We start from the raw sequence: 27,290 nt of genomic DNA, 5'->3' as shown, positions 1-27,290 counted from the left end.
AGGTTATTGGTGGTGGAGACTCCTGAGGTGCTGCTCACAGTGGAGGTGCTCAGTTTCCCATGGCTGATGCCACTCAAGCTACAGCAATACCTGAACTGTCTCTTTGCCAAGCACTAAAATACCCAGAGGCAGAGGACATCCTGGAGACTCCATAGAGACAGAGGCTGGGATGGGAAAACAGAAACCTGGGGAAGTGGTGTGATGCCTGTTGTGGTGGGACACTGGCAGACTAGCAGGCAGTCTGTATCACAAGTCGCTCAAAGACTGATTTACAAGCACCTGCCAAACCGTGATGTCAGCACACAAGGATTAGGAGGAAACTCCACCAGCTAGCAAAGGCTAAACCACTGTTAGCCACCCTTGTCTGAGAATACAGCAGCAGACACTCACAGCAGAACAGCTGGTGATGTGGTGCTGGCTGGGAGACAAGACTGCTCAAGCATCTTTAGATCTTGCTGTTATATTCTTTAAAAGGTGCCCTTGGGGGTGATAGATAAGAAAAATACCTACTCTGGGCAATTAGTTGTTATCTGATTTAATTAAAGGGCTGTGTAGTTGAGTGCTGATAAATACACATCAATGCTAAGCATTCAAAGACGTTGCCCATTTCCACACCTTTTTTCCCACCTTAGGAGGGCATTAGAAGCCCACCTGAACCAAACAGTTCATAATCGCTAAAACTGAAAAGACATACTTTGCTTTATTAACTCAGTCAACTATTGCAAAAGTGTCCCAAGGAACTCTGAAAGTCTGACATATCTAACAAAAAATCTGAAACTCAGAAAGAGTCTGTTCACCTGGAATTAGACTTGAAAATAATTTGCAGTGTATAGTTGTGAAGTAAGGGACATTTAGTAGTAAGAGAAGTTATTGTTGTGAATTTAAGGGCTCAGATATGGTACGTTAAGATGACAATGTAGATAAAACAATATGAGTAGTATATTACAAGAAAAAACTCTCTAAGTGTAGAGACTTACCCTCAGCAAGGTGCAAGCTTTAAAGCAGAATCAAAAGCCCTCACTGAGCCAAGTATGCACCAGAACCAGGGCAAAATAAGAGACGAGTGTAAGTGGCATTGACAAAACAAGGTAACCTTTTAGAAAACAACGTTTCCAATGCTTAATTTTCACTATTAAGCCTGAGGCCTTGCAGGTCAGTATTTTCCTTTATGGAGGACCAGTCTCGAGGACAGCAGGGCTTGGATCCTGTGTTCAGAAAAGAGACTGTCTCCAGCACTGACTCCTGCACATCCTCCACTGTCCTGCTCCCTGTCCTGCTGAGCACAGCATGAGGGTCACTTACAGGCTCTGGAAAGCTTGAGCAGGGCCAGAGGAAATCAAGCCACCACCTGGAACCCCACAACAACAGACTGAACCAGGCAACTGATGAGGAAGCTATGAAAAATCAAAGGATGAACACAAAGTAGTCCTGATCCATTTCATTGCCTGAAAGAAAGCTCTCATCTGAGCTCTTCACAAACACAATTACTACATTTAAGAAATTACCATATGCTGTCCTGTCCTCTGCCTTCCTGCCACATACTTTTCCTAATCGCCCTGGTTGCTCTGGAAAAGTGGAGCATATAAAAAATAGTTAAACTGTCTTTGTTTTGTTTGATTTTTTTTAACTACTTCATTGCATAATCCTAAAAAGCCTGACCTTGAGTCCATTAGCTTAAAACAGCAGAAAACAAACAAATGATGAGTTTTGTCAGGATAAGATGCACACTAAAGACCATTTCAATTCCATCAACCATGCAATTTTCAAACAACACGCAATTAGTATGTACTTGGTATGCTTCCTTCTGACTCAGTTAGTTTCAGATCATGTTAGTGGTTTATGAGATGCTACAGGGATCGGTCATGCTAATGTGAAAGCACTTGGAAGAGCCTCAGCTGCACAGCCATATCAACAACCTCTTATCTTAAAAAAAAAAAAAAAAGTGCAGTAGATATTGAACATAAACAGAATGTGCCCAGAGCATAATAATCAGTGTCCCCTTCTAAATCCCAGTAATGCTGATCACAAACATAATAGATTTCAAAAATACCATAAAGTCCATTAAGCACAGAAAACTGAAGTTGTTTTTATGAATTCAAATCTACCGATAAGAAAAATTTCATGTTTGGACTAGGTCCAGCTGACTACCCTGCCTCCCCAGCAGCCAGGAACAGAAGTATGGGTGCAAGCAGAATAGTCACCATAGTGATAATTTCTGTGGACATTGTACCTGCGGGCTTTCCTGAGTCAGAGTTTGTGTATTCAATCTGTTTCCATTAATTTGCTCGAGGCCTTCTTGAACCATTTCAGCTAAGCAGTTACTTGCCTTGCTCCAATCCAACACTGAGTTGTTTCCATAATGCTGTTACGGAAGGCAGAAGGCAAAGTTGGATTTCCATGGCTCCCCCCATACTGAGCAGAAAGAAGAAGCAGCACAGGGAAGCACAATGAAAACACGGCCAACCTGCATGGATGTGAACCAGCTCTCATAGTTATATTGGCTACTCTGTTCCATGGTTTTTTGAGCTTTTAGGACTTACTTTGGCAACTTGCTGCTTCATTTTCCCATGGGTAAGAAATCTGTCAGGAGAAAAGTGAGGGAACAACTCTTGTTTTGCTGTGAGACTTGGTTGGGTTTTCTGGCGCCATGTAAAACCTCAACAAAAGGAAGTTGAGTCCCAAATCATGCACTCCATGCACTTCACACATCTTTGCTAACTTCTACCCTGACCATCTCAAAACAGGACTAATTCAGGCCTGGTAGAAGATGATGAGAACTCTGCTGCTTCAGTCTGTGCTTGGAATTAGGGGTTAGGGAAGGGGAGGAATACCCTCTCCCACTGGTCTGACTCTAGATCCCTGTATTGCCACAAACTGCTTTTGTCACCTAATTTGATACCATTGCAGTTCAATGAGCACATGTTGGTAAACAAAGCGGCAATGGAAGGGCAGCATCCTGTTTACACTTCACTGCAGGATGATTCATTTACAGTTCTTCAGCAGGCAGAGTCTGTAATCATGCAAAAGGTCAGCAGTTTCTGCTAGGATTTTTGCATTTAGTCAGATAGTGTTTAGGCTAAAAAAAAAATCTAGTGTTGATATAATCCTGCTGAACAGTCTTCGTCTTTCCTGGAAATCAAGAGTTTGACGTAGATGGACCTTTTCTAACTTAAGGCATGGAAAAAACTCCCCATGTTTCAAAGAGAGTTGATTGTTTTCAAGTACATCAAATGTAATCTGCCTGCAAACTGTACCTTCTGGTGGGCACTGTGGCAATATGCCATCTCCCACAGATCTGCAAAACCATGATTGCCAGACTTGCAAAGTGAGGGAACAAGAAATCACCCTGAACATTAATGTTCTCTGTTAAACGGGGCTAGGGGAAGCTCTGTCATTGTTTGGATAAATAATTACAACAAGCAAATAATCTAAAGCACTTACCCTTCTATTACAAAACACATGGCCTTCAGGATCAGCCATTTAACTTCAGTATCTAGATATTGAACATAATATCTGGCACAGTAGGAGCTAATCAGTTTATGATGAGCTATGATTTCTTCATGCTTAGCATTTGCCTGAAATCTCTTCTTCCACCCCAGTCACTGAGCTGTACCTTTCACATGCATTATGTAATATCTTATGATGAGACCTAACTGTGAGGGTACCACACATGTAGGGAATGCTTGTCCTCAGCCTCTGCAGGAACACACTTCATGAAATCCATGCACAAACTCCCAAATAAGCTATTGATTTAGAACTTGACACCAGCTCTTAAATATAGCAAACCCTCCCAAGGTGTATCCTCTTCAAACACTAATCTTAGCTCTCCTGTACCAGAATACACACAAGGAACAACCTTCCCCAGCTGTCAGAAGAGTTTGACCTTAAAATGCTGCATGATTTATATTACAATCAAACAAACATGACCTCTGAGAAGGTTATAGCTACTTACTGCTTTCCAAATACTCCCTCACATACGCACTTTCAAGCCAAAGATGTCCTGAAAGCAGAAAGTACTTCAACAAGCCCTCGAGGAACTAGGATGTAATTATTATAGCACCAGCTCTTGATTAAGGACTTGTTTGAAAAAGGGTTCATTAATTTGCATGCACATCTGATTGACTGTGATGGAAGGGAGCCGACAGAGAGTTGGGCACTGGTTCCCCTGCACAGTGTTAAGAGCATCAAGTACATGTCTATTAGAAGAATTGCCACCTGTCTGTTTCCCTTCTCTGCAATACCTTGACCCCTAAAACCTCAGATCTCTCCTTTTCTTGCTGACCTAAATCCTATTAATAGTTCTGCGCAAGTCTGTCCAGATTGTAAAGACATTCTCAAAAAATAATGTGTTTCAGGAAAGTCTGACCTGTTTCTGAAGTGTGCACAACAGGAGGGAGGGAGGGACATCAGCATGGCTGTGGAAATAACCTGCTGCCTGTTTTCCACTTCATTCCACTGCTATATAAAATAGAGCCATCTTATAGTGGTATGAAAAGTAACATTATACAACTGCTAATATTACATCAAAGACTGTTTAGAAAAATGTGAAAATAGTTCCGTTTTATGAGTACATTTTAATAAGCAGAAATATTTAATCACAATTTCACCTTCACTGGGAAAAGGGAGGTTTGTAAGTTTTAAAAACCAGGGCTATGTAACTGAATTATCATAGGGAAGTTGGCTAGTTACACTGGAAACCAGAAGGAAGGCAGATAAAATTACTTTGCTACTTAAGCAAGACAAAAGCCACTGAAACAGGAACAACGGGAATAATAAGTATAGAGGAGTACAGCAGTCAATTCGCCTGGCAATGTTCCCCAGCATCAGCTGATGGTACCACAAACCCGCAGGAAGGAGGGAGCACGGGTGCCAGCAGAAAGGTCTCCTTCACCAGGTCTACCACCAGCTCCAGCACAATATGAGCAGTTACTTTGGCTCCAGTTTCCCAATGCCTGTGTATAGCTGGTGGGAAGTAGCTACAACCTCACTGAAGATCATATGGACCCTGGAGCTGGCTCTGTTTTGATGGAGTGTTCTATGAAAAATGGGAAAAAGTTGTGTAGGAATATCAGGAAGGCTCATTTTCTTCATGTGCTGGCATAGCAGAAATGCAGAGCTAACATGTTTGTCCTCCCAGTTAGTTACATATGCACTTCTTCAATTTGTATAATATTCACTATTTTAGGTCAGACACTAGTGCCGATTTCAAGCGAGTGGCACATCTTGCACACAAACCTCTTCACATTCTTAATTTCAGTGAATTATGCCCTGGTTAAATGGTTGGAAGCTGTTTGGGAGCAATAGCTCTCCCCTGCTCCCACCTCCACCCTGCTTCAAACATTGTTTGACATTACCAGGTCTTTAGACACTACCACTAACACACAAGCTTTTAACCTGCTGCTGATTCCAACCATTCAGAAGTTTTTTCCCAAACTCTGAAGGTTTTTTGTTTTGTTTTGCTTTCCTAAATATCCACTTGATTGTTTGTCTTGGCAAAAACATTCCTGTGTTCACAGTTGAACTTTCAAGAACCTGGAGGAATCTAAGAAACAAAAACAACCATTTTTTTCTCCACAATCTCCATGTGATCACATTGGCAGCTGGTACCACTCTGCTGGACATGGGTTATACACTTCTTTCCAAGGACTACTTCTCCCCCTCTTCCTCCCTAAGATTATTCTCACACTCCTGACAACATAGTACTATTGGATATCTCAGCTTGGAAGAGCAGTTCCATCTGCAAAAGGACCACCTCTGAGGTGGTCAAATGCCAGGTATTTAGGCCTTCTAAAACATTTCCTACAAATACTGCACAAAGACAAAGAAAAGCTTGTTCCTGTGCCTTCCTATCCACTTCACTTCTAGTTTGCCTCCCTTCGTGTGCTTTTTTCGCTGGTGATAAACACAGAGGACCAACTGGTACAGTGAACACAGGCAGCTCTCTGCTGTCAGTAGTTATTTAGCACTTAGCAATCACCAAAGGCTTGGCAGGCTGACTACAATCATACAGCGCTGTACTGGTGATGAACCCTTTTCCAGCACTGCTCTGGTTCTGGCAGAGCAGCAGCCAGAACCTGACACCCTGCAATGTCCAGGGTGGCTTGGCAGGCTTCTGCAGATGATCATATTTGGGGTACACAAGCGCTTTCACACTGTGCCTACAGCAGCAATACCAGGGAAAATTCCTAAGCAGCAGGATGGGCTGGCAGCTCCGAACATCACCTCCCCTCAGCAGCTCTGTAGAGCAGAATTCAGTGCCAGGGCACACTGTGTTTTGGCAGAGATCATTCCGGCTGTACAACAGCATGGCACAGTGCTGCAGAGGCCCTGGAGCCATACAGCAGTCCAGCCCAATCACAGCCCCCCAAATTGTCTGCCACTGGGCCACAATGGCACAGCCTCAAGCAACCAGCACCACTACAGCAGGGAGCCCAGGTGGCGTAGCCCTGGAGATGATCCCCAGCAGAAGCTGGGAACTGCAAGCAGTCCAGGGTCACATTACCTCCACAAGCAAGAGCAATCTGGATGACTTTGAACCCATTGCCCATCCCTGGAGATGTTCAAAAGCCATGTGGACATGATCCTGGGCAACTAGCTCCAGCCAGCCTTACTAGAGTAAGGAGGTTGTGCAAGATGACTTCCAGCAGTCCCTTCAAACCTTCAACATTCTGTGATTCAGTGAAATCTTACGATCTCAAAGTTCCTACTGAAGAAAGCTGTGTAACTCCAGTTCAGCTACATAAAAAATTCATAAATATTATGTGACCAACTCAACCCAGTGCTTTTGTTGAGGATTGTAGAACCAGAATATAATAAGATTTTAAAACTCATAAAATACAAATCAGCATACTTACATGAACACTCATATCTGGTCTTAGGTCCAAGAAAATCTTGATTTTCAGTGGAAAAGAAAAAAATGGTTTTATCAAGCTCTCCCTGCATGGCTACAAATCCAATATTATTCTGATGCATGGGAGCTTTGCTGTTTATATAATCTGAGTGTAGGAATACTACAGAGATCTGGGAAGAAAAGTGAAAATTGCTTAAATCAATATGAAAATGAAAATGCTCAAAATCAATAATATGAAAAGTTAATTACTTTCTATCCTTAATAAACAGAGATGAAAACAAAGCCTTAAGACCAGCAGGTAACAAGTTACATCAATATTTGTTGAAAAAAAATTTACTTTGCCCCTACCCATCTATTTTATTCATTTGATGGCTAGGCAAGAATATAATAGATAATGTCAACACAAAACTAAATATTACAAAGTGTATTTGCATTCCATTTAGGAAAGATCTGATACACAAAAGCCAAGAGCTGCTGATTATTGCTTTTGTTTCCCAAATGTAAACCTAAGCACATTGTAAGGTCTATAAAAACAATAAACATGATGAGTTCATTGGACTAAGTGTCCACTTTAACCCCAGAATATATTAAACTGTATGTACAAACACTGTGTGAGATGAGTTCTCTGTTTCTCAATTACACACTGTGGCTTTTAGACACATGGTAAATAACCTTTGGAAAGGTTGCCTCTGATTTCCCTGCATAGTAAGCCATTCACTACTCAAACATAAATATAAATCACATATCCCAGGAAAAAAGAATTGGTTTTCTTGCAAAGTCCTGAAGAGATGAGCCATTTTTCCTATGCTTGGTGGGTTCACTGGCATCAGTGACCCCAGAAGGGACCCCAGCAACAGCCTCGTGCCCTGTAATGCTCCTCACACAGGGAGAAAGCATGCCAGAGGGATAGACCAGCCTCCCCACTTGGAAGAGAATTGCTCAACATATTTTACTTTACCATATGTTTTAGTATATACTGAAAAACAAGAAGAATCCACTGAAGAGATGATGTTGGAGAGATCTGCAAGTATTAAGCCTGCACAGATGCCATCTGCAGGTTATTGAGTAGGCAGGTCAGGAAAGAGACAGCATGGTTACACCCAATCTACTTTTTCAGATCCTCATTTAGACTTACTCATTCCATACCTACCACACTTGAAAATAACCTGTGAGCACTCAAGCCTTAGCAGAGAGTTGATATTTTGCTTCACCAAGGCAGGATTTTAATCAGTAACAAACATAGACAGCAACTTGTTATTAGTCTTGGGAGGTGAACCCAGCCTGGTGGGAGGAAAAGGGCATATTTTGCTTGCACAAAGCTGCAGTCAGATGCTCCTCTGAACCTCCTCATGTTGTGTCAAACCAAGCACTTTCAGCAAAAGCTGCATCTCTGTCCACTGGATTAACCTATGTGCCATTGGATACCTGGGCCTTTGCGACTACAACAGTGTAAACTTCTAGGCAGTGTGTCCTTTTACAGAGAAGGCAAAAAAAATGAAACATTCCACAGAAACTGAGAAGGTTCAAGAAGAAACTAAGGACCAAAATACGATTTGTTCTCAGAGTCCTTATACAATGTAAAAATTTCTATGTATATGCACATACACACACACACATATGCATTGGTTTTAAAGAGTTTACTGTGGGATAAGAAAAAAAGAATCAGCAAACTTACAATGTATATGTATTTCTAAATAGATTTTATTATGTTCTTGCAACGCCATTTCCAAAAGAAAGTTATAAAAGGTTTAACCAGAAAAAACTTTGATACTTCAGCTGAAGAAAAGTACACTTTCTAATTTCTTTCACCTCTAGAACCTACTGCATGCTTACATCACATCTTGCAGTGACATTTTTGAGATGGTTAGTTAGCTCTCTTATATTTCATCTTGCTCTATTGTCCATCCACTGCACGTCCAAGTGTATTCTTCAAAGCACCTGTTTTCAGTCCTAACAGCCTGCTTTATGTATTCTGCCTTTACCAGTAGAGCAAGATAGACTACAGAATGTTCTTTCCTATAAAAAGGAATTATTTGGGCCTGTCTTACAGGCAATGAAAATAATTTTATGGGTCTGGAGCCCTCAGAATTCCCTGTGCTGCACAGCCCTGCCTCAAGCACTGCAGCGTGGCGATGCCATCTGCTTACAGCAGCATGCAAGGCACTGCGCACGCCCCGACTTTTGCACCATCACTGCAATCATCAACGTGTGAAAGATGTAATCTGCTCTGCCTCAGGCATAATCGGGAGAAATCCTCAGGTTTGAAACACTGCAGGATATTGCTGCTGAGTGAAGGGAGAACTGAAATGCTGAAGCTCTTCTTAAAGGGCAGAAAAAGTAATTGAAAGAGTGGAAAAAGATGAGGGCAGAGGATTTCTTTTAAATTATTCTTTGCAAGCGTATTTTAGGGTATTTTTGGTTTTTTAAAGGAGTGAAAATCTAGGCCGTGATTTAAATGATGAGCAAAGTGGAGGCTTGCATGAGAGATTTAGCAAAAACTCTTGTGTAGGCAGATGAAGGAATATTCACTACAGAAGTAACAAGAACAAGACCTGTGGGTTTACTTCTCCATTCTCGAGTGGATATCTGCTGTTTTCCAAGGAGTTGGAGACAACAACAGGCAGCTTTATTTCACTTGGACCTCCAGGAATCCCCAAAGTCCTACCATAAAAGAGCTTTGTACTGTGTAGGTGCATGACCTCCATTACACATACAGTCCTTGATTTTTATTTATAGAAATCCTTAAGCAGCTTTCTAGCCCCACACATCTCTATTCCCTACAGCAGGATGTTGTGCTGACAACTACAAATGTGATCAAGAAACTAGAGGGCATTTAACTGAGGACACAAGTACCTGCAGCATCCCTTTCCCAACAGTGTAATTACAGAAGAAATGGGGAGGAGTGCTGTCCATCTTCCTGAGCAAGAAGCAGAGTGTGACCTCTCATCCCAAAGACAGGCTAGCATGTCAATACATGTTCCCTAACTCCCTTAGGTCTGGAGAGTTAAAACAAATTTGCTTTTAATTAGAAGGCTAAAATCAAGCTGTGAAGTCTTACTTTCAATCACAGTATCTGTTACTCCCACTGGTGAACAGGAATGGAGTTGCTCTCCGTCTTTGAAAAATGAGGCAATTACATGTCCAGATAAAGGAGCTTAACGCTAGGAACTCAGATTTGAAGATTTTTGTCCAAAAGCCACAAAAACCTGTTGGAAGTGTTCATGGCTCATTTCGAACAAGCACCAACTCGTTCCCATCAGCACCTGAACTGCAGAGTAGGATAGAGATTAAAACTTCTTACAAAAATCCAGTAGAAAAGAAAATTCCTTGAAGTGAGCTGCAAGTTGCAGACTATAAAAAGCCTCTCACGCTAAGTTGGAAAAGAAGCAATCTAGCTGCAAATGCAAAAATGAGAGCATGGCTCAACTATATCTTTTCTGTCCTCTAGTGTCAGCTTTTTGTGATGAACAGAATCAGAATAAGCCTTTTTCTGTTGTCTATTTTAACTGCCTTTTTTTAAAAAAAAGCAAAGAAGTACCCGTCCTATTGTGAACACTAAACACTGTTTAGCACATATCTGAAAAGAGGCTAAATTTTGACTGAAAAACATCAGTCTTCCCCAAAGCTAACTGCAAAGTTTCAGACAGCATCATTGCAGCACAATTGCAACCAGCAAACCTCAAATAGGGGATCTACTCCAGGGGAGAATCACAGCAGAACAGATTTTGCTCCAAACTTTTCTTTTAACAAACGTTCTTGTACGCACAGAGTTGTTGTAGCTAAAAATATGTCAGAACTGTCTTGCCCTCCACGATCTATAGTGGATCTATACATGCAGGCTATTGTGCTTAAGAACTTCTCTAGCCAATCTCCAACCAACAGCAGGCAGCCATTTCAGGCAGGCATTTATGCCAGAGTACAGGCACAAATTGTACCAAAGTAGAGCAGTTCTATGAACAGTGCAATTGTCTCTGCATTTAGGTGTTGGTATTAAAGTATTAGAAAAGCATAGAATATGTAGTTACACTGGTTCAGAAAAACGAAACCAGATTAACAACAGTTGCATGAAACTGTGATAGAGCAGGAGCAAGAAGCAAAGCGAGCCAAAGATCTCCAGCACCCTCTTCTGGAGCCTGCAGACACCAGCACAACTGGAAACCCTTCTGCTCAAGTGCCATCGATAGACCCAGGAAATTAATACACACGTAGAGGAGAGCTAAAGGATGCCAGTCCCCTCAGCAGCACTGAACTCTATAGGATATATTATTGTTTTGAAAATTTCATGACGAAATTTTGCCTGTTGAGGTTTTGCTCCTCACTCTGTACATACACTGATACATACATTGCTGCTGCTGGGCACCCCCAACGTGAGCAGTTAAGAAACACCTTTCCCCAGTCCACACACACACCCCCGCCACAAGGCTCACTGCATCCCCAGTGGGGCAAGGGGCTCACCTCCCAAAAAAGCCAACACTTCTATGACCCTTGTAACCTCACAGTTCTGCCAAGATTGCCACTGTTTCAAAGGTAATCAACAAGGTTTCTTCTTTGCTGAGGCTTTCTACTTATTAGTTAACTAGGTCTGCCCATCCAGATTTGGTAAATCCTAAATTACCACATATAGCAGAGATGGGTTTATTACTTTTTATTAAAAAAATAACAATGAAGCAGTTGCAGAACCAGGCTCCTCTGCTTAACTCCCCTGCATCATCCATCCACACACCACTGAGCAGCTCACCGCTACTCAGCCAGAACAATTTCACCCACATTTCCTCCACTTGCTTCCACATTTACTCTTTGACTGAACTTGAACACCATTAAAGCACTCAGACACCAACTTACCCACCTGCAGGTGTTTGCTGCCTGCACCAGGTATGGGCTGCCCTATGAAACCCTCCAGCTCAGCCTGGAGCTTTAAGACCCCACTTTCCATCTGTCCTCATCCTCCTCTTTGCAGCTTCTCCTCCCTAGGCATGTTTCTGAGCTCCCCTAACCTTACTGAGCCCCCAGCCTCATGGCTCCTGTTGCTCCTGCAGCCAGCACAGCACCAAGGAGTCACTGGCTCCCTCTCCCCCAGGGTGCTCTCACAGCCCCACCAAGCAGCTCAGTCCCAGCTCCTGATCCACAGCGGCAGCACTGCCAAAGCCCCTCTTCAGCAGAGCCAAGCTGACCATCCTTCATTTTATCCAGCTGTTTCAGCTCAACACTGATCTCTTCCACCACCCAGCCCCAACAGCAATGCCTCTGCAGAGTTCTCTTCACTCTTGTTTACTACTATTTCTTTACAAATTGTTTTCCTCTCTTGATTAGAGCAGTTTTTGCTCCAGCCTTCTCTCTCTACTCACACTCCTTGAGGCCAGCTCTACCTGTAGTTGCTACCTGCTGTTGGTCATCCAGGGAAAGAACCCAGTGAGTCCTAGTGGGTGAAGGTGTCATGTCTATGTCCTCTGCTGCCTTTGCCCAAGTGGACCAGCTTCTGGGCAGGTCCTTTTGCTATGGACTTGCAGTTTCTGCAACACAAAATCTACCAAAAATTCAAAGGTGAAGCAAGCTGCCTTTCAGAAGCCTTAACAGCAGCCAGACCAAAAAACAAAAACAAAAACAAAAACAAACAAAAAACCACAACAAAAAACCCAAAACAAAAACAAACAAAAAACCCAAACAAAACCCAAACAAAAATAAAAACCAACCAAACAAGAAAACCAACCAACCAAACAAAACAAGTATCAAAAAACAAAAACAAAACTTTAAGGAAAATGCAGATTTAGTCTGCACTGTAGCTGCTCTCCCCAACTCTAGCAGCAATGCATCCTTTAGGTAATGGCACTTCTACACCCCGGGTTACTTCGAGCATGCACTCTCATCCTCAGAACCCACAGAACTGTGCCTGCTCCTAAAAATCCCTTCAGGATTTTGCAGAAGCTCTAGCTCTTTTCTAATCTTCTTTTTCAGTCTTAATATTCCCATTCATATAAGAAACTATTCTAACATCAGGACCGCCTTTGTTAAGTGGCACAAGAAAGGTATTCAAAGAAAATTAAGGTCAAGATGAGAAATACAGAACCTTGCTGAAGGCCAGGAAGCACAAGCCTGTGCAACCCTCAAGCTCTTGCAGGCATGTGTTACCTGTTAGTCTTTAATTGCATAAGCATACATGCTTAAGGACACCTGCCCTGTAGTATTTTGTTTTTACCTACTTAACACATCATCCATGCTGTGCACAGAACACAGAACTACTCCCCTCCTCGTTAACTGTGTCTGTACTGTACTGAGTCCGTCAATATTACCTTATCTTTGTATCCTTGTGATTAGCCCACAGTGTGGTCCATTTTCTTCAAGTGAGTAAATTACCAAGGTTAAAATAAAAATTTTCAGAAACATCCACTAAAATCAACATCTTGCTTGATCATTGTTAAACCTAGCATGTCCTGACCAGCTTTATGTTCTCTCAACATTAAAGAAAAAAAAAAACAAAAAAACAAAAAAAACCAAACCAGACAAGGAATAAAAGAACCACATCAAACTCCTACATGAACCACCTGAGATGTTGACTTTCTTACAATGCAACTGCATAATTTGGGATCATCACATGGACCAAATGTTGGCTGTAATCTTCTAGCACAAGACCAGCTCCTAAAGAGGCAGGGAGGAACACTTCCCTGGAAGCAGAACACAAGACTGTCACCACATGATCAGGATAGAAACATATTGCAGACCTTTCTTTTCAGAATTATGAGCCCATTTGCTTCCATTTATCTTTGTCACTAAAATTTCCTTTCCCTCTTCCGCCATTGAGTTCTCCAGGGTCGTGGCTCCCTTCAACATATCTGCTGGCCTCTCCCACCCTGCAGCTGCATCCCGAGTGACTTGGTCAGCCAGGGAAAACTGGTTCCATAGCGTATTTGGCAGTTAATTGATGGTGAACAGATCCTTCCACTGGAAGCAAAAGGTAGCCATAACCACAGCCAGTATCACCAGTTTCACCTGCAATACTGTGTTTGTTATTTAGCAGTTTATAAAATAAAAGACTAAGAATTAAATAATACTAATTTATAGTTTAACTGAAACGTTCAGATCCTTCCAAACCGCATTTTCAAAATAACTAATTCATTCATCTCAACTATGAAAATGTATTTATTCTGTACAAAGATCATTTGTGCATGCCCCCTTTGGAGATGGACAATATAAGAAATTGAAGCAAAGAAAAATAAATATCCATGTGAGGATTTAGTAAAGTATCTGTGTAATTTACATTCATACTCGAGCTTCTATCTGAAACAGCCTTCCAATGCAGACAGAACTATTTCTCAGCTTTTGGTAATGAAGCTTTGCATGAACGGTGGCTTGATTTAGCTGGTTGCTTACAGTATATGTCAATTCCTTACAGATCACCTCATTTCCAACATTATACTTCCAAACAGTGTGCCTTGTTACCTAAAGCAATGTTGTAGGGAAAAGAAGTGAACCTGATAATTGAGGAAGAGGCCCTTCAGCCTGGCTGTAATTTAAGTCCTGTATACCCTGGGCAGGAAAGAATGTGATACTCATGACAAGAACCACCACTAACACCAACAGGTACCAATGGCAAGCACAGAAAATAGATTATTGCTGACAATTCTACAATGTCCCCTTGTATTGCATTCAAATTGTAACAGAGCACATGTATGCAACACAGTGTGTGCACATATATGCTAAATTACTCAAAGCTCTATCATTTGTCACCCATCCATGATGCACTGAGCTCAGATAGGAGCTCCATGACTTGATAAAGATGGTAGAACTTCAGCAGTCTTCAGCAGGAAGCAATGGGAGATGGGAGATGCAAAGATTACAATAGCACAGAGCCCCCAGACACCAAGCTACCACACAGAAGGAAAAAGAATCCTAAGGAAGCCACCATACCAAAGACACAACGGTAGTGTAAGCAGGATCATACCTGCACGTCATGACCTGCTCTTTGCTTTATCAAGCCTACTCTCAGGTAAGGAATTTAAGAAATGCATGCCACTATAGGTCCTGTGAGAGCTCACACACCCATCAGATGATCTGATCTGCACAAAACAGACTTTGGTAGGCATTGCATTCAGAAGCAGCAGTATCCTCTGCTGACAAACTGGTTTAAGGTATCAGTTTTTCTTGAGCCTGTCTGAAGATCTTTTCCAGACTGCAACCCACTAAGAGAAAGACCCTAGAAGTTGCTCACAAATCTCTGAGGAAGCGCAAACCTCCTGAAACAGAAGAGTTTTTGACACTGCCCTGTGCCTCACCCAGAGCCAGACTGCTCTGCAGATCACTCCTAGTGCTGGTTTAGCAAAACCATTTCCTAGAGATGCACGGAACACACCTCTAGGGAAGGCTGCAGATATCCAGGGCATGAAACAGACCTCATTCATTTTGCAATAAAGCTCACTGATGACTAAAAACAACAGCTCAGAGGAGGAAAGTTGACAGCATGAGGAAAGTTGACCAGCTAGTCAACACATTTATTACCCTAATGAGCCAGTAATTCTTGGTGCACAAGTGCAATAATTCTTAATCAGAGCAAAAGTTCCCTGCAGCTGACTATACTGCTTCAACCGGTGCCCAGCAGAAAAGAGAAAAAGGGAAAACAAAGACATCCTTGACTAAACTCCTTCCAGTTTCTAGCAGCCAGCAGTTTAAATGTATTTACTGTAGAACAGATATTCCTTAAAGAAGAAACACTAAAGTTGAGGTCCATCACAAATCAAGCAGATTTTTTTTTCCTCCACAGGCAACTGCATGGGGGAATAAACCCTAATTTCCTTCACATTTGGTAACATTTCTCAAAGAACTGGGATGATCATAAAAATCTTCTTCAGAATTTTGACTGGATCCAATATGAATCAGTAGACACCCTAATTGTAGTTAACACTCTTTTCAGGAAAAATAACGACATCTATTCCTCCTTAACAGAGAAGAAGACCCCACACAAGTCAGTGATGGAGGCCTCTAGTCATCCTAGATGAAGTAAAGGAGTCCCAGCTCCCCACCATAAACACAGGTACCCCCTCAACACCAGCAGCAGGCAGAGGGCACATCCCCCATCAATAGCAGATGAGAAAAATCTATGACTTATCACTCCTCTTCGCTTTTGAAGAGGGTTGGAACGGGGAACCAGGAACAGATGCTTCCCTGCCAATAAAGCCAGGATGATGAAGAGAAGTGGTAGGGACTGCAAACCATACAGCTGTGCCATGCCTGTGCGCAGCAATCAGTCATTACCATCAATAAAGTCAAGCTCTTTCAGCCCAGCACTGACAAACTACCTCCAGCAGACATTCTTTACCATTCAAAGCTTACTGGTACCTACCATGGCAATGGGCAAGCTTTGTCACCACCTTCTTAAGCCTCGAAGGCAGACATTTGCTCAAGCAAAAAAACAAGAGAGGATTTATCCTGGGAGTGGATCATGGTTTACATATGAGAGAAGAAAAATGCCAATTAACTACTAAAATTGCCCTGGGAAAGGAACAAAGTCAGGATAAAGTTCTATTGTTAAATGCTAGAGAATCAGATTTCATTCTGCTTTATCTCATCAAGCAGTGAACAAAAGGGCGGGGAACAGTGCAATAAAATACTTTCACACATTTTATGGAAGTAAGATATGAAAACCAAACATTGTTTCAAGTGACATCTCCCAAGAAAATAAAAAAACTGAAAAGAGTTCCACAGTGAGTGACTAAAGAAAGAGTTTCTTAAAGTGACACCAAAGATGATGAACACGCAGCTTTGCCATAAGTAAATACAACAGAAGGCAATCCAACTCCTTGGTGGAAATAACAAACCTTACCCACTTCCACACTGCTGTGAAGTGAAAACAGAAGTAACAGAGCAGGCAGATAACCATTTAAGCTAGAGACTACACAGACCTCTGTCAGGTCTCTGAACTGGCATAACAGACCACTGTACAGGACTAGAAATTAATCCAAAACTATCAGCACACACCAGTGAAGAAGCCACACACTAACAAAAAAGTTACAAAGGCTGTAAAGATGTTTCATTCTACAAAGCAAAACCATGGCCCAACTCCTGTTACCTCCTTTGCTTGCAGCTCATTATAACCTCATTCCTTCCATTACCAGTTTCAGAATATAAATTAGCAAAAAAGAAGTACCAAGTATAACTAGTATTTCTACTTTCTCTGAAGAGAACTTTCTCTCTCAGTTCCAACTTCTAAGTTTCCTAAGTCTATAAAATTATAACACAATTCTTATATAATTACATTATCTTCCCAAAGGGTTAATTACAGAAGTGACACTTGTTACTAAACTGAATAAAGAGGGGGTGAAGAGTCTACATTCCACTTTGAGAAACACCAAGGCAAAAAAGTTTTTACTTAGTATTAAAAGCAGCGCATTCACATACTACCACATAATTAGGATAGGCAGAATATCCTGTTGATAGTATGTGAAAACCAAAAAGTGAACAAACTACACCAAGGTGTCAAAGTTAGTAAAAAAAAACTGCAAGAGGGAAAGGAGAAAGGTGTGTAGGGCATGCAGGTAGGAAAGACTTCATTACTGATATGGCAGTTTCCTCTTTAAAAAAGAAACATTTTTATCCTGTTAAATTTAGATTAGAAAATGGAGTATTTCAATGCACCATGCTAAAATTAACTACATCAACATTTGCATGCCCGTTCTAATACAAAAATTGACCTCTTGAATAGAAATATCTATTTAAATTAATAATAAATAAAAAGAGAAACATACTAACTTTGGCCTAAAATTGATGCCACCTTATATAAAAAAGTAGTTTCCTAAAGAAATATGGCCAAAATTTCAACTTTATAAATATTTTTGCTTGCTTTAGAGTTTTAAATTGCAAATAATTTCCTATAAGAAATAGTACAATTAAAAAATATCTTGAAGGGGAATGTCTATATATATATATAAGCTATGTTATAAACATATATGACATCACTGAGAGCAGTTGTGCTTATGAATTAATGCTACACAGCCTGTAAAACTGTGGAAAATATTTAAACAGCTAAAATAAACCAAATAAAACTATAAATAATACAATATTGGTTTTAAAATGTGCAATCATAAATAAAAAGTCTGACAAAAAATAAGAAAAACAAGTGGTTATTGCACAGATATAATTCTGGTGCTATAAAAGCAAGATCTGTGATGAAAGTATTTTCACCTCATTCTGAAAGGCAGCCATTGATGCCAGAGTACATTTAATATAAATGAAAACAAAACTTAGCAGATTTAAAAACAATACCCATGATGCTAAGCACTGAGACAACACTCTGTAAATCAGTTTATTTCCCATGTAGTGGACAAATCCAGTCAGTGTAATGATTTTTCTGCATGTTGAATAGTAAAATCACACTGTTTTCCCATAAGAAATGTTTTCACTGTGAGAATAAGGGTCTTGCAATACTCTTTAAAGCTTTCAATTCAAAGGTTAATTCTAAAAATTTGGAACTCTAACATCAGGGTCCTTTGCCATTAATAACAACAATGACACTACAAGTGGCTGAAGAGCAGTTATTTGTGGAAGTAGAACAGTTCAACAGCTCAGTTAAGGAAAAGAGGTTTAGTGCACTTTGCTCATTTGAGCCAACATGCTACATTGCCCTTTTTGCGTACAAAGTGGACTCAGATTTCCACTGTAAGAAAGAAATGAGTTGGCAAGCAAAACGCTGTGTCGAGCTGCCCTTTTTTTCTTAGACATTTTAAGACAGAAGCTCTGCAAGACATTACACAATTTTTCACTTTTATTATTAATTGAGAAAGTCTGATTTATATCATTGTCACATTGCTAGTCAGAAATGTTTCAGTGATGAAAGTAAATGCTGGGTCAACCCAACACCTCATTCTACAACATCTGTTTACAGACAAATTATAGTGATTTTCAACACACCTAACAAAACATTCTTAGCTTCCTTCAGAGGAAAGTCCCATCATTCGTTCTCTATTGGGCATGTTATTACATAAATTAGAATTATTTTTTTTTGGATAACACATCCCCAGTCTCCATGAGGAAAAAACGGGCTTCTACAGGTGTTACATAAGTCTTCATACATCATCATCATCTGATGTATCACTGCTGCTCGTCTCAGAGTCCTCATTCTCCAGAGCAGGTTTGAAAGTGTTGTTTTTCCAGGGGCTAAATTTAAAATTACAGATGAGGCCATTTTTCAAAATGCCATTTTTCCGAAGGCCATTTTTTTGTAACTGAAATGTGAAAACATTACATATTTAGAGAAAGAAAAAGCCAAACATAACAATCTGTTGTAATTCAACATTCTCTACATCTTCATTCCTGCGCTACACTGGATCCACAGCACTACCTTTTCATATACACACAAAAAAGAGAACTCCCCTGAGCACCTTTACTTCTAGGTCAGCCACCTGTATTCAAGTACTTCCAACTGTGCTAAACTCCTGCAATCAACAAGAGTTCACCCACTTCCCCACCCACCCTGCCCCAGAGATGCCTCCTCCGAAATGGTCTCTCCTGCATTGCAGTCCCCTCTCCCACAGCGCTGCAAAAACCTGTGCTAAGAAGGGCAGGATCTGCAATACGGAAGGGGCCCAGAAGAGGAGCAGCAGTGAGGGATGAGTATCCCACTCTGTCTACCTGATGTCATTGGAAAGTAAAAGACACTGAAGAGAAAGTAAACAACTGATTCTACAACAAGAAAGGAATTACTGCATTTGCACACATAATGCAGAAGGTGGGTAATAAGACAAGTATGTGTGTAATTAGACTTATGGAAATATCAAATGTTCGGGTTTAACACCACACACGATTCTCCTTTCCAGCCCTACTCACTGACCCCACCAGGTATACTCAACACTGCTAATAAAAATAAACAATTAAGAAAAAATCCAGTTTAGATTGCCCTTTCATACGTTGTTACTAATGAATTAAATGTCTCTCGATTCCCAGGAAAGAAAATGAAGATTTTGGAGTACTCAAGGAAACTGCCTTGAAAGAAGATTCTTTTTCTTTAGGCTAAGTTGAGGAGCTGGAAAGCCTGTGCAATTCTACTACTAGCAATGCTGAAACCGCTCAGAAGCACTCCCTTACCCTTCCCTTGATATTTTGTGAATAGTCCTTAGGTACAGTCAGCACTGGCACCCTGTGTTTTTAAAGCAACTTTACTTCCAAAAGCACAGGACTGAAATGATACTAGAAGAGCAACATCACAAACCATCAAAATTACTGCAGATCCTCCTGAAAGGTAGGCATTTAGGGTAGCCAACCACAAGTTTACAATGCAACATTAAGTTAGTGTTACCTGTTCACTAATGACTTGGAACTCCCTCATCTCATCCTCTGTTAGTGGGGCACATGTCTCATCATTTTCACTGTCTTCCTGCCAGCCCATCTCCTTTAACAATCTTTAAATTAAAGAGGACAACATTAGGTAATTTACTACACACACTCATTCAACGTCTGCCTATATAAATGTCTAAAGACCTGTAATAAATGCATTGATTAATCAGTTAGTTATTTTTTTAAACAAACCCTTACATAAAAGCAGGTTCCAAGCTTTGGGCAAAGGACACAAGTTGAGTTCTCAGGTCCCTCACAGATGACCCTGTTTTACCACTACATGTGGTGAAAACTGTACATTCATTCCAAGGTACTTTTTCACCTGTGTCAGGTGGAAAAGTAAGAATGTATTTCCTTAGCATAACTTAAAACTGTTAGTGGAGCAGCAGTGTATCCCCTTGAGAACAGTATGAAAAGATAAAGACTCACACTGAGGCAATCTACAGCTTTTCCTGGATAACAGAGCAGTCATGAAGAGCACTGGTGGTGAGGGTACCAATTCAGGATGAAATGGCCTCATATAATTTCTTTTTTATAGCACATAATAATGTCAAGAGTTGCATCAGGCTTCCTTACAACTGAGTCTCAGCTAACAGCATATGCTGATATTTCAGCACAGACTACAACTAAGATTCTTGCCAGGATTTTCCCTGCAATGGAGAGCAGAGTAATACCACGGTAATTTGAACAGTCTGAATTTGAATTTGAAGAGTCTGGCAAGAATACTCTTAAACATACTAATACCCGCTATAGCAGAAGGAATTCTACCTGAAAGCCAATGTGGTTTCAGAGCCAACTGGAGTACCATAGACATGGTATTTGTTCTCAGACAACTGAAAGAGGAAGTGTCGGGAACAGAACAAAGGTCTCTAAGTAACCCTCGTTGAGCTCACCAAGGCTTTTGATACTGTGAGCAGAAAAGGTCTATGGCAGATTTTGGAACGTTTAGGTTGTCCCCTCAAGTTCCTCAAAATGATCATCTCACTTCATGAGGATCAGCACGGCCAACTCAGTTATGGCAATGCACTTTCTGAGCCCTTTCTAATTACTAATGGTGTGATACAAGGCTGCGTTCTCGCTCTTTTTCAGCATGATGCTCCAAAGGGCCACTGCAGACTTCGATGATCAGGACGGTATCTACATTCTATATCGTACTGATGGAAGCTTTTTCAACCTCAGGCAACTGAAGGCCCACACCAAGACCTTAAACCATCTTGTCCGGGAGCTGCTTTATGCTGATGACGCCGCCCTTGTTGCCCACACAGAAGCAGCTCTGCAGCGTTTAACATCCTGCTTTGCAGATGCTGCTGAGCTCTTTGGGCTGGAAGTCAGTTTAAAGAAAACAGAAGTTCTCTACCAACCTGCACCTCAGGAAGTCCCCCATCATCTCCATATCACCATTGGCCAATCAGAGCTCAAATCAGTCCAGCAGTTTAATTACCTAGGTAGCCTCATCTCCTCGGACGGTAAGATTGATGGAGAGATAGACAACAGGTTAGCAAAGGCATATAGTGCTTTCGGAAAACTCCACAAAAGAGTTTGGTGAAATAAACACCTGAAGAAAAGTACAAAGATCAGTGTTTACAGAGCTATAGTGTTGTCTACTCTTTTATATGGATCTGAATCATGGGTCATCTACCGCCACCACCTGTGTCTCTTAGAATGCTTCCATCAACGCTGCCTCCGTACAATCCTAAACATCCACTGGTCAGATGATGTGACCAATACATCTGTTCTAGAACAAGCAGCAGTCACAAGTATTGAGGCCATGTTGCTGAGAACACAGCTGCGTTGGGCAGGGCACATCTCAAGGATGAAGGATCATCGCCTCCCTAAGATCTTGCTTTATGGTGAACTTGCCACTGGCTGCTGCAAGAGAGGAGCCCCGAAGAGAAGATACAAGGACTCCCTGAAACAACATCTCAGCCTTGACCAGATTGATCACCATAACTGGTCTACTCTGGCCTCCAATCGGGAGGTCTGGAGACACACCATCTATAACACTGCTGATGCCTTTGAGAAAGCACGCAGGATCACTCTTGAGGAGAAAAGACAATGCAGAAAGAATCGTGGCCTGCAGAATTTACCATCTAAGGAGTCTTTCTGCTGTGCCTTTTGCAATCGGACATGTCTATCTCGTATTGGCCTTTTTAGCCACCAGCGCGCTTGTAACAAACGTGGGTAGAGACGTTTCCCAAATCTTCGTTCGCGAAGCCCAGCCATGATAACTAATATTGAATTTTGGGATGAGGGGAGGAAATGAAACAAGAAAGATTCCTCTTGTAACTAAGTTTGAGATATCCAAAGATACAATAATCAGTGTATTTTAGCTAGTACCAAAAGGACAGAAGTATCTGAGCAGGAATAAGATGGTTTTACATGTGAAGATGCTGTGAAAACAGGGGCTACCTGAGGGTGAAGACACCATTACATTTAACAACGGTGATATTAAGTTTGATTGCCGCAAAGTTTTTGGCAAAAGGATTAGCACCTTCTTCAGGCAAACCAGGCATCTGTTGACCTTAAACGTTAAGGGAGATTAAAGCTATTTCACAAAAAATAAAGAGATTTCTAAAACATATGCCAGAACGGCATTCTCATACTCATGAGGAATAAGAGGAAATGGAAGTTTCTTCTGCAGTTACTACAAAAGGGAGAGTTCTTTAGTCCAATGTACACATAGACTATCACAAAAAAGAGAAAGATCTGTCCAATTAGTCACTGCAACTCTGTAGTTGCCAAAAACCGTAAGAATCTGACAGAGCTCATGACAAGCTCATCTCCAGACTGAGTTTTTTCCAGCAACATCATTCTCATCTCTATCAATCACTAGTGCAGCTACTTTAATAACAGAATTGTTTCAATCCTTTTTGTGAAGTTACTTGCTCACCATCCAGTGCACTGTCTTGTGATATCACTAACAGTGTCAACCAGTCAGCCACAGAAATAATTCATTACTTTAATTATGACAACAAACTCAACAGAGCTTTACATAACATGCAGCATTTAAAGTATTATTAATATAAACGGCAATTACACACATTGTTCCTCCTAAACACATTTAGATCGAAATCAGAGGGATGAAGTCACTATGCAGTTTGCCTTTTTCTTTATACAGAAATACATCAAATTTTTAGTAAAGCAACTTTATGCAAGTCTAATAGAAACAAAGTATATTACATGTTAAATTGGTACATGTCTAAAAGATAAATCTGACATTACTCATGAAACATTTTGTGTTCTCAGTTTTCAGATTCTGACTTCTAAACTAGTAAAAATTTATGAACATGCTCACTTACCATGAAGGAACCCACTTTATATAATGAAATACATACCTATGCTCTGCCTCAAGTGAGCTTGAAAGAACATTTGCCTGAGGGAAAGTTGAAGACTGAATGATCTGTTGAGGTGTAATTGAAGCATTGCCATTCTCCTGTGGAATTTCATTTTCAAAGTTTCTGTTTATATCTCTCTCATGATGACTGTTGCTGTTACGCAAGTTAAAGGACTCATCATCCTGTTAAAAATTATACAACATTACAAAGTTTAAAAGCAAATTTCATCCACAAGTACATATCCAGAAGTGCTGTAATTCCATTTAAATTAAAGGAAGTTTAAACACAGAGACTCTAAACTACTTCGGGGGTAATTCTGTTCATACAGAACTAGAGTTTGCAATACCTGCATACTATGGAAATCTTACAGTATGCTACTGATCAAGTAATGTAGAAAACAACTTCCATGCTTTTTCTCAAACATCTTTCTGCAAAGTTTCAAACATACCTTAGAAGTCAAACTTGCTTAAGCTGCCTTTCATACTTACAGAAATAACAGGCTATTGTATGTTGAACTTACAAACAACGTTCCTAATTAAATACCAGAGCCATGTGTGTCAGGAAAAGTCTGAAAGCAAAAGAACTCTCAAGTTTACTTAGTGTAAGGGGCAGGTCACACCTGCAATATGGCACCAGCATTCTCTGCCATGATTTCAGAAAGACTGTATATTACTCTTCAAATTCAGACAACTTCCCCTACACACGTACACTCACCCTAGCTTCTCGGGCTGTTGTGAACAGCAAATGTAAATTACTAGCCATGAAACAGGAGTTAAAGAAAATTTATTTAGAAAGCAGACTGTTCAGGTTCAGTCAAGGATTAAAAGGTCTTCAACCTATAAAACAGAAATGTCTCTTTTTTCCTCTACTCATTCAGCAACACATGACTTTTATTTATTAATGAGCCAAATAGCCTCAGAAGTCTTACCAACTGTAAAAGCAAAGAGTATGATCATTATTTAGTAACACCCTTTCAACAACAAAATCCCCAAATGGGGCATAAAACAGCATTATCCACAGCAGGATACAATCATGCAATTCAGTGAATTCTGCATTTGTAAGAAACCATACTTCAGAGTCCAGAATCAAGACTGTCATCATTTCCTTCCCACTCACAGTGTTGTCTGCTTTCAGAAATTTTAGAATGCTCAGCAAGAAATTGCTAAGAACACACATCCTAGTAAACACACATTCAGCTGTTACATCATATGCCTGAAGAATGCATCTCATACTATCAAGAAAAATACATTAAAATATTAAATTTTTATAAATAAAAATTTTAATATATAGGGGATAATTGTTTCTTCTAAGCATGATTCAGCAGATGAGTATGATTTGCCACATTATTTCAAAATTCTGAATCTCAGGACGGTATTTCCCAGTATCTTTTTAATCTTAAATAAAAATATTTGTCTATTTCTTGAACACATGAACAACACTACCCCCATTACCCATCTCAGGGTGCTCAGCCCCCAAATGCGTAATGAAAAGATGCAGACCTATCTTAACTCACACATATAGCTAAGTTGTACAGTCCCATTACAACAAATTTTATTTTGCCTGAAATAGGATCAGGGTCAGACAAGTCAATCTTACTTTTATGAATTGTGCACTGGCACTGTTTCTTTTTTTCATATCTTGGAATCCTATTAAACATTCCTCAAAACCACTCATTTATCTGGCTGATTTGTATTTTATGATTTGGGGTTTTTTTAATAAAAGATTTTCAACCACTCATTTACAGCAAACATGCTTATAATCACCTCTGTCATGCTTTGAGAGTATCAAAATCCAATTCTCGTGTCCAAGCCCCCCTCCCACATCTCAGCCCAGTGTGGGATGGGTTTTCCAGACAACATACGAGACTCAAAATGGGGGGAAAGGATTATATTACAATGACTTTTCACATAAATATTACAATACATTATACACACAATCTCAACTATCTCTACCGTGATAAAGCAGTATTTACAATGGATCACATCTCTTCTCTCTCCAAATAAAAGTCCAGGAGGGAAGAAGGAAGAGATCTTTTCCACTCTCAGAGCAGCAGTCTCTCTAGGGCATCAGTCTCTCTCTCTCTCTCTCTTCTATGCAGCGGCTGTAGCTGGATCACGTTTTCCAAATACACATGAGGGGGATCTCCAAGCCCCTCTCGGCCCTTCGACTCCAAGAGAGGGTCTTTTTCTTTCGTGGGCTGCGTTTACCAGGACAAAGGTCGCTTCACTATGTCATATCAACAAAGTGCAGAAGCCTTCGTGACGGTCCTTATCTTCAAGGGATTCAAATTCCCTTACAGAGCTCCTGTGCTCTGATTTTCAGAGCAGCAGGGGGGCAAAGCCCTCCTCTGCATTCCTTTGGCCGTCCCAGTCCAGCTCCAGGAAGCCTGAGCTTCTCAGCTCCTCTCTGCAGTGCTGTAGCACTCCAAGACTCTTCTCAAGTAAGAGTCCATCATCCTCCTCCTCTCTAGGAGGTCTCAGAGGGGTTTGAGGAGTTTGTTTCAGTTCTTACCCAAATTTTCTCTCTCTTCAGACAACTCTGTGTCTCTCTGATTAGCTGCATGCTTGGTTTGCTGCTTCTTCAGTTCTTATCTCTTTCTGGCTCTCTGCCCCCGTTTCTCTGTACGCTGCTCCTGCTGCTGCTCATGGTGGAGAAGAAAAACTCCTAGCTTCTCAGCTACAGATACTTAGTCCAGTCTAACACTGTTCCAAGTCCCTCTAGCCCCCCAGCCGGGGGCTGGGGGGGCCCAGAGCCCCCATCAGGCTCCTGCCCCTTCTCCTTGTGGCTCTACAACATGGCTACTCTCCAACAACAACTACAACTATAACTACAACTCTTCTTTTCTGGTCTGGGTGATATGTTTATATTTTGCAGAAGTGTTCATTGGCTCAACCCCATGGGAAACCACCCCCTGGGGGTTTATCATTTCATAACTTCAGGGGGAAAACTTTTTCCCCCCCCACAACCTCATTCTGAATAATAAAATATTTATCTTCACTTGGACTAATAATAATTTGTTGGTGGCTAGTAACATTGACACAAATATTCTCTGGTGTCAGTCAAGCACTGCATCAATCAATTCAGATTGAAAGAAGCCTGATGAATATTAAATGCAGAGATTACAGACCTCCTTCCCACATAGGAAGTAAAAACTGGTGCTTTATTTATGCATATATTGGGCTATTGCTCCTATGATGAGGAGCAAGAACAGAGAACTTCTGTCTCTCTAAACACTAATTAGAAAGGAAATGGTTTGAGAAGCACAACCAAGTTTTTTCTGTTTTGCAGGGTAACTAACATCCAAGGTATGAAACACTGTCCTCCACTGTCTATGGGGCCAGATGGGATCCACACAAGAGTACTGAGGTAGCTGGCAGAAGTGCTCACTGAGCTACTTTCACTTATCACCAGAGAGGTGCCAGCTGACTGGAGGCTGGAAAACATGACACCTATCTGCAAGAAGGGTTTGGAAGGAGATTCTGGGGAACCATGGGCCTGTCACTCTGACCTTGGTAGCAAGGAAGGTCATGGAGCAGATCAGTGTGAGTGTTGTCATGTGGCACACACAGGACAACCAGAGGACAAAGCCCAGTCAGTGCTGTCCTACTTGACCAACCTGATACTCTCCTATGACCAGGTGTCTTGCTTAGTGGATGAAGAAGAGACTGTGGATGTTGTCTGCTTGGATTTTAATAAAGCTTTTGACATGGTTTCCCACAGCATTCTCCTAGAGAAGCTGGCAGTCCACAGCTTGGGAGAGGTGCACTCTTGTCTTGGTGGCCGGGCCC

General features: G+C 41.0%; 1 protein-coding gene across 8 annotated transcripts in view; it reads right to left on the bottom strand.

The window, feature by feature from the left end:
* Nucleotides 1-18,079: 18,079 nt before the first annotated feature.
* GPBP1 (GC-rich promoter binding protein 1) overlaps nucleotides 18,080-27,290 on the bottom strand; it is a 45,880-nt gene continuing 36,669 nt past the window's right edge. For 7 of the 8 annotated variants that reach the window (XM_017811106.1, XM_017811104.1, XM_017811109.1 and 4 more), the window contains 3 exons: nucleotides 23,503-23,684; nucleotides 20,130-20,232; nucleotides 18,110-19,059 (listed from right to left, as the gene is read on the bottom strand). In XM_017811106.1, the coding sequence (XP_017666595.1) occupies nucleotides 18,901-19,059; nucleotides 20,130-20,232; nucleotides 23,503-23,684 (444 nt within the window). In that variant the 3' untranslated portion in view covers nucleotides 18,110-18,900. Of the gene's footprint in view, nucleotides 19,060-20,129; nucleotides 20,233-23,502; nucleotides 23,685-27,290 lie in introns of all 8 variants that reach the window. The other variant, XM_017811111.1, reaches the window with a different exon arrangement.

This window comes from Lepidothrix coronata, unplaced genomic scaffold (assembly GCF_001604755.1).
Source record: "Lepidothrix coronata isolate B3197 unplaced genomic scaffold, Lepidothrix_coronata-1.0 Scaffold31, whole genome shotgun sequence".
In the NCBI taxonomy this organism is placed as follows: domain Eukaryota; kingdom Metazoa; phylum Chordata; class Aves; order Passeriformes; family Pipridae; genus Lepidothrix; species Lepidothrix coronata.
The sequence above is the reverse complement of the archived record's forward strand: the minus strand, read 5'-3'. Positions and strand labels throughout refer to the sequence as shown.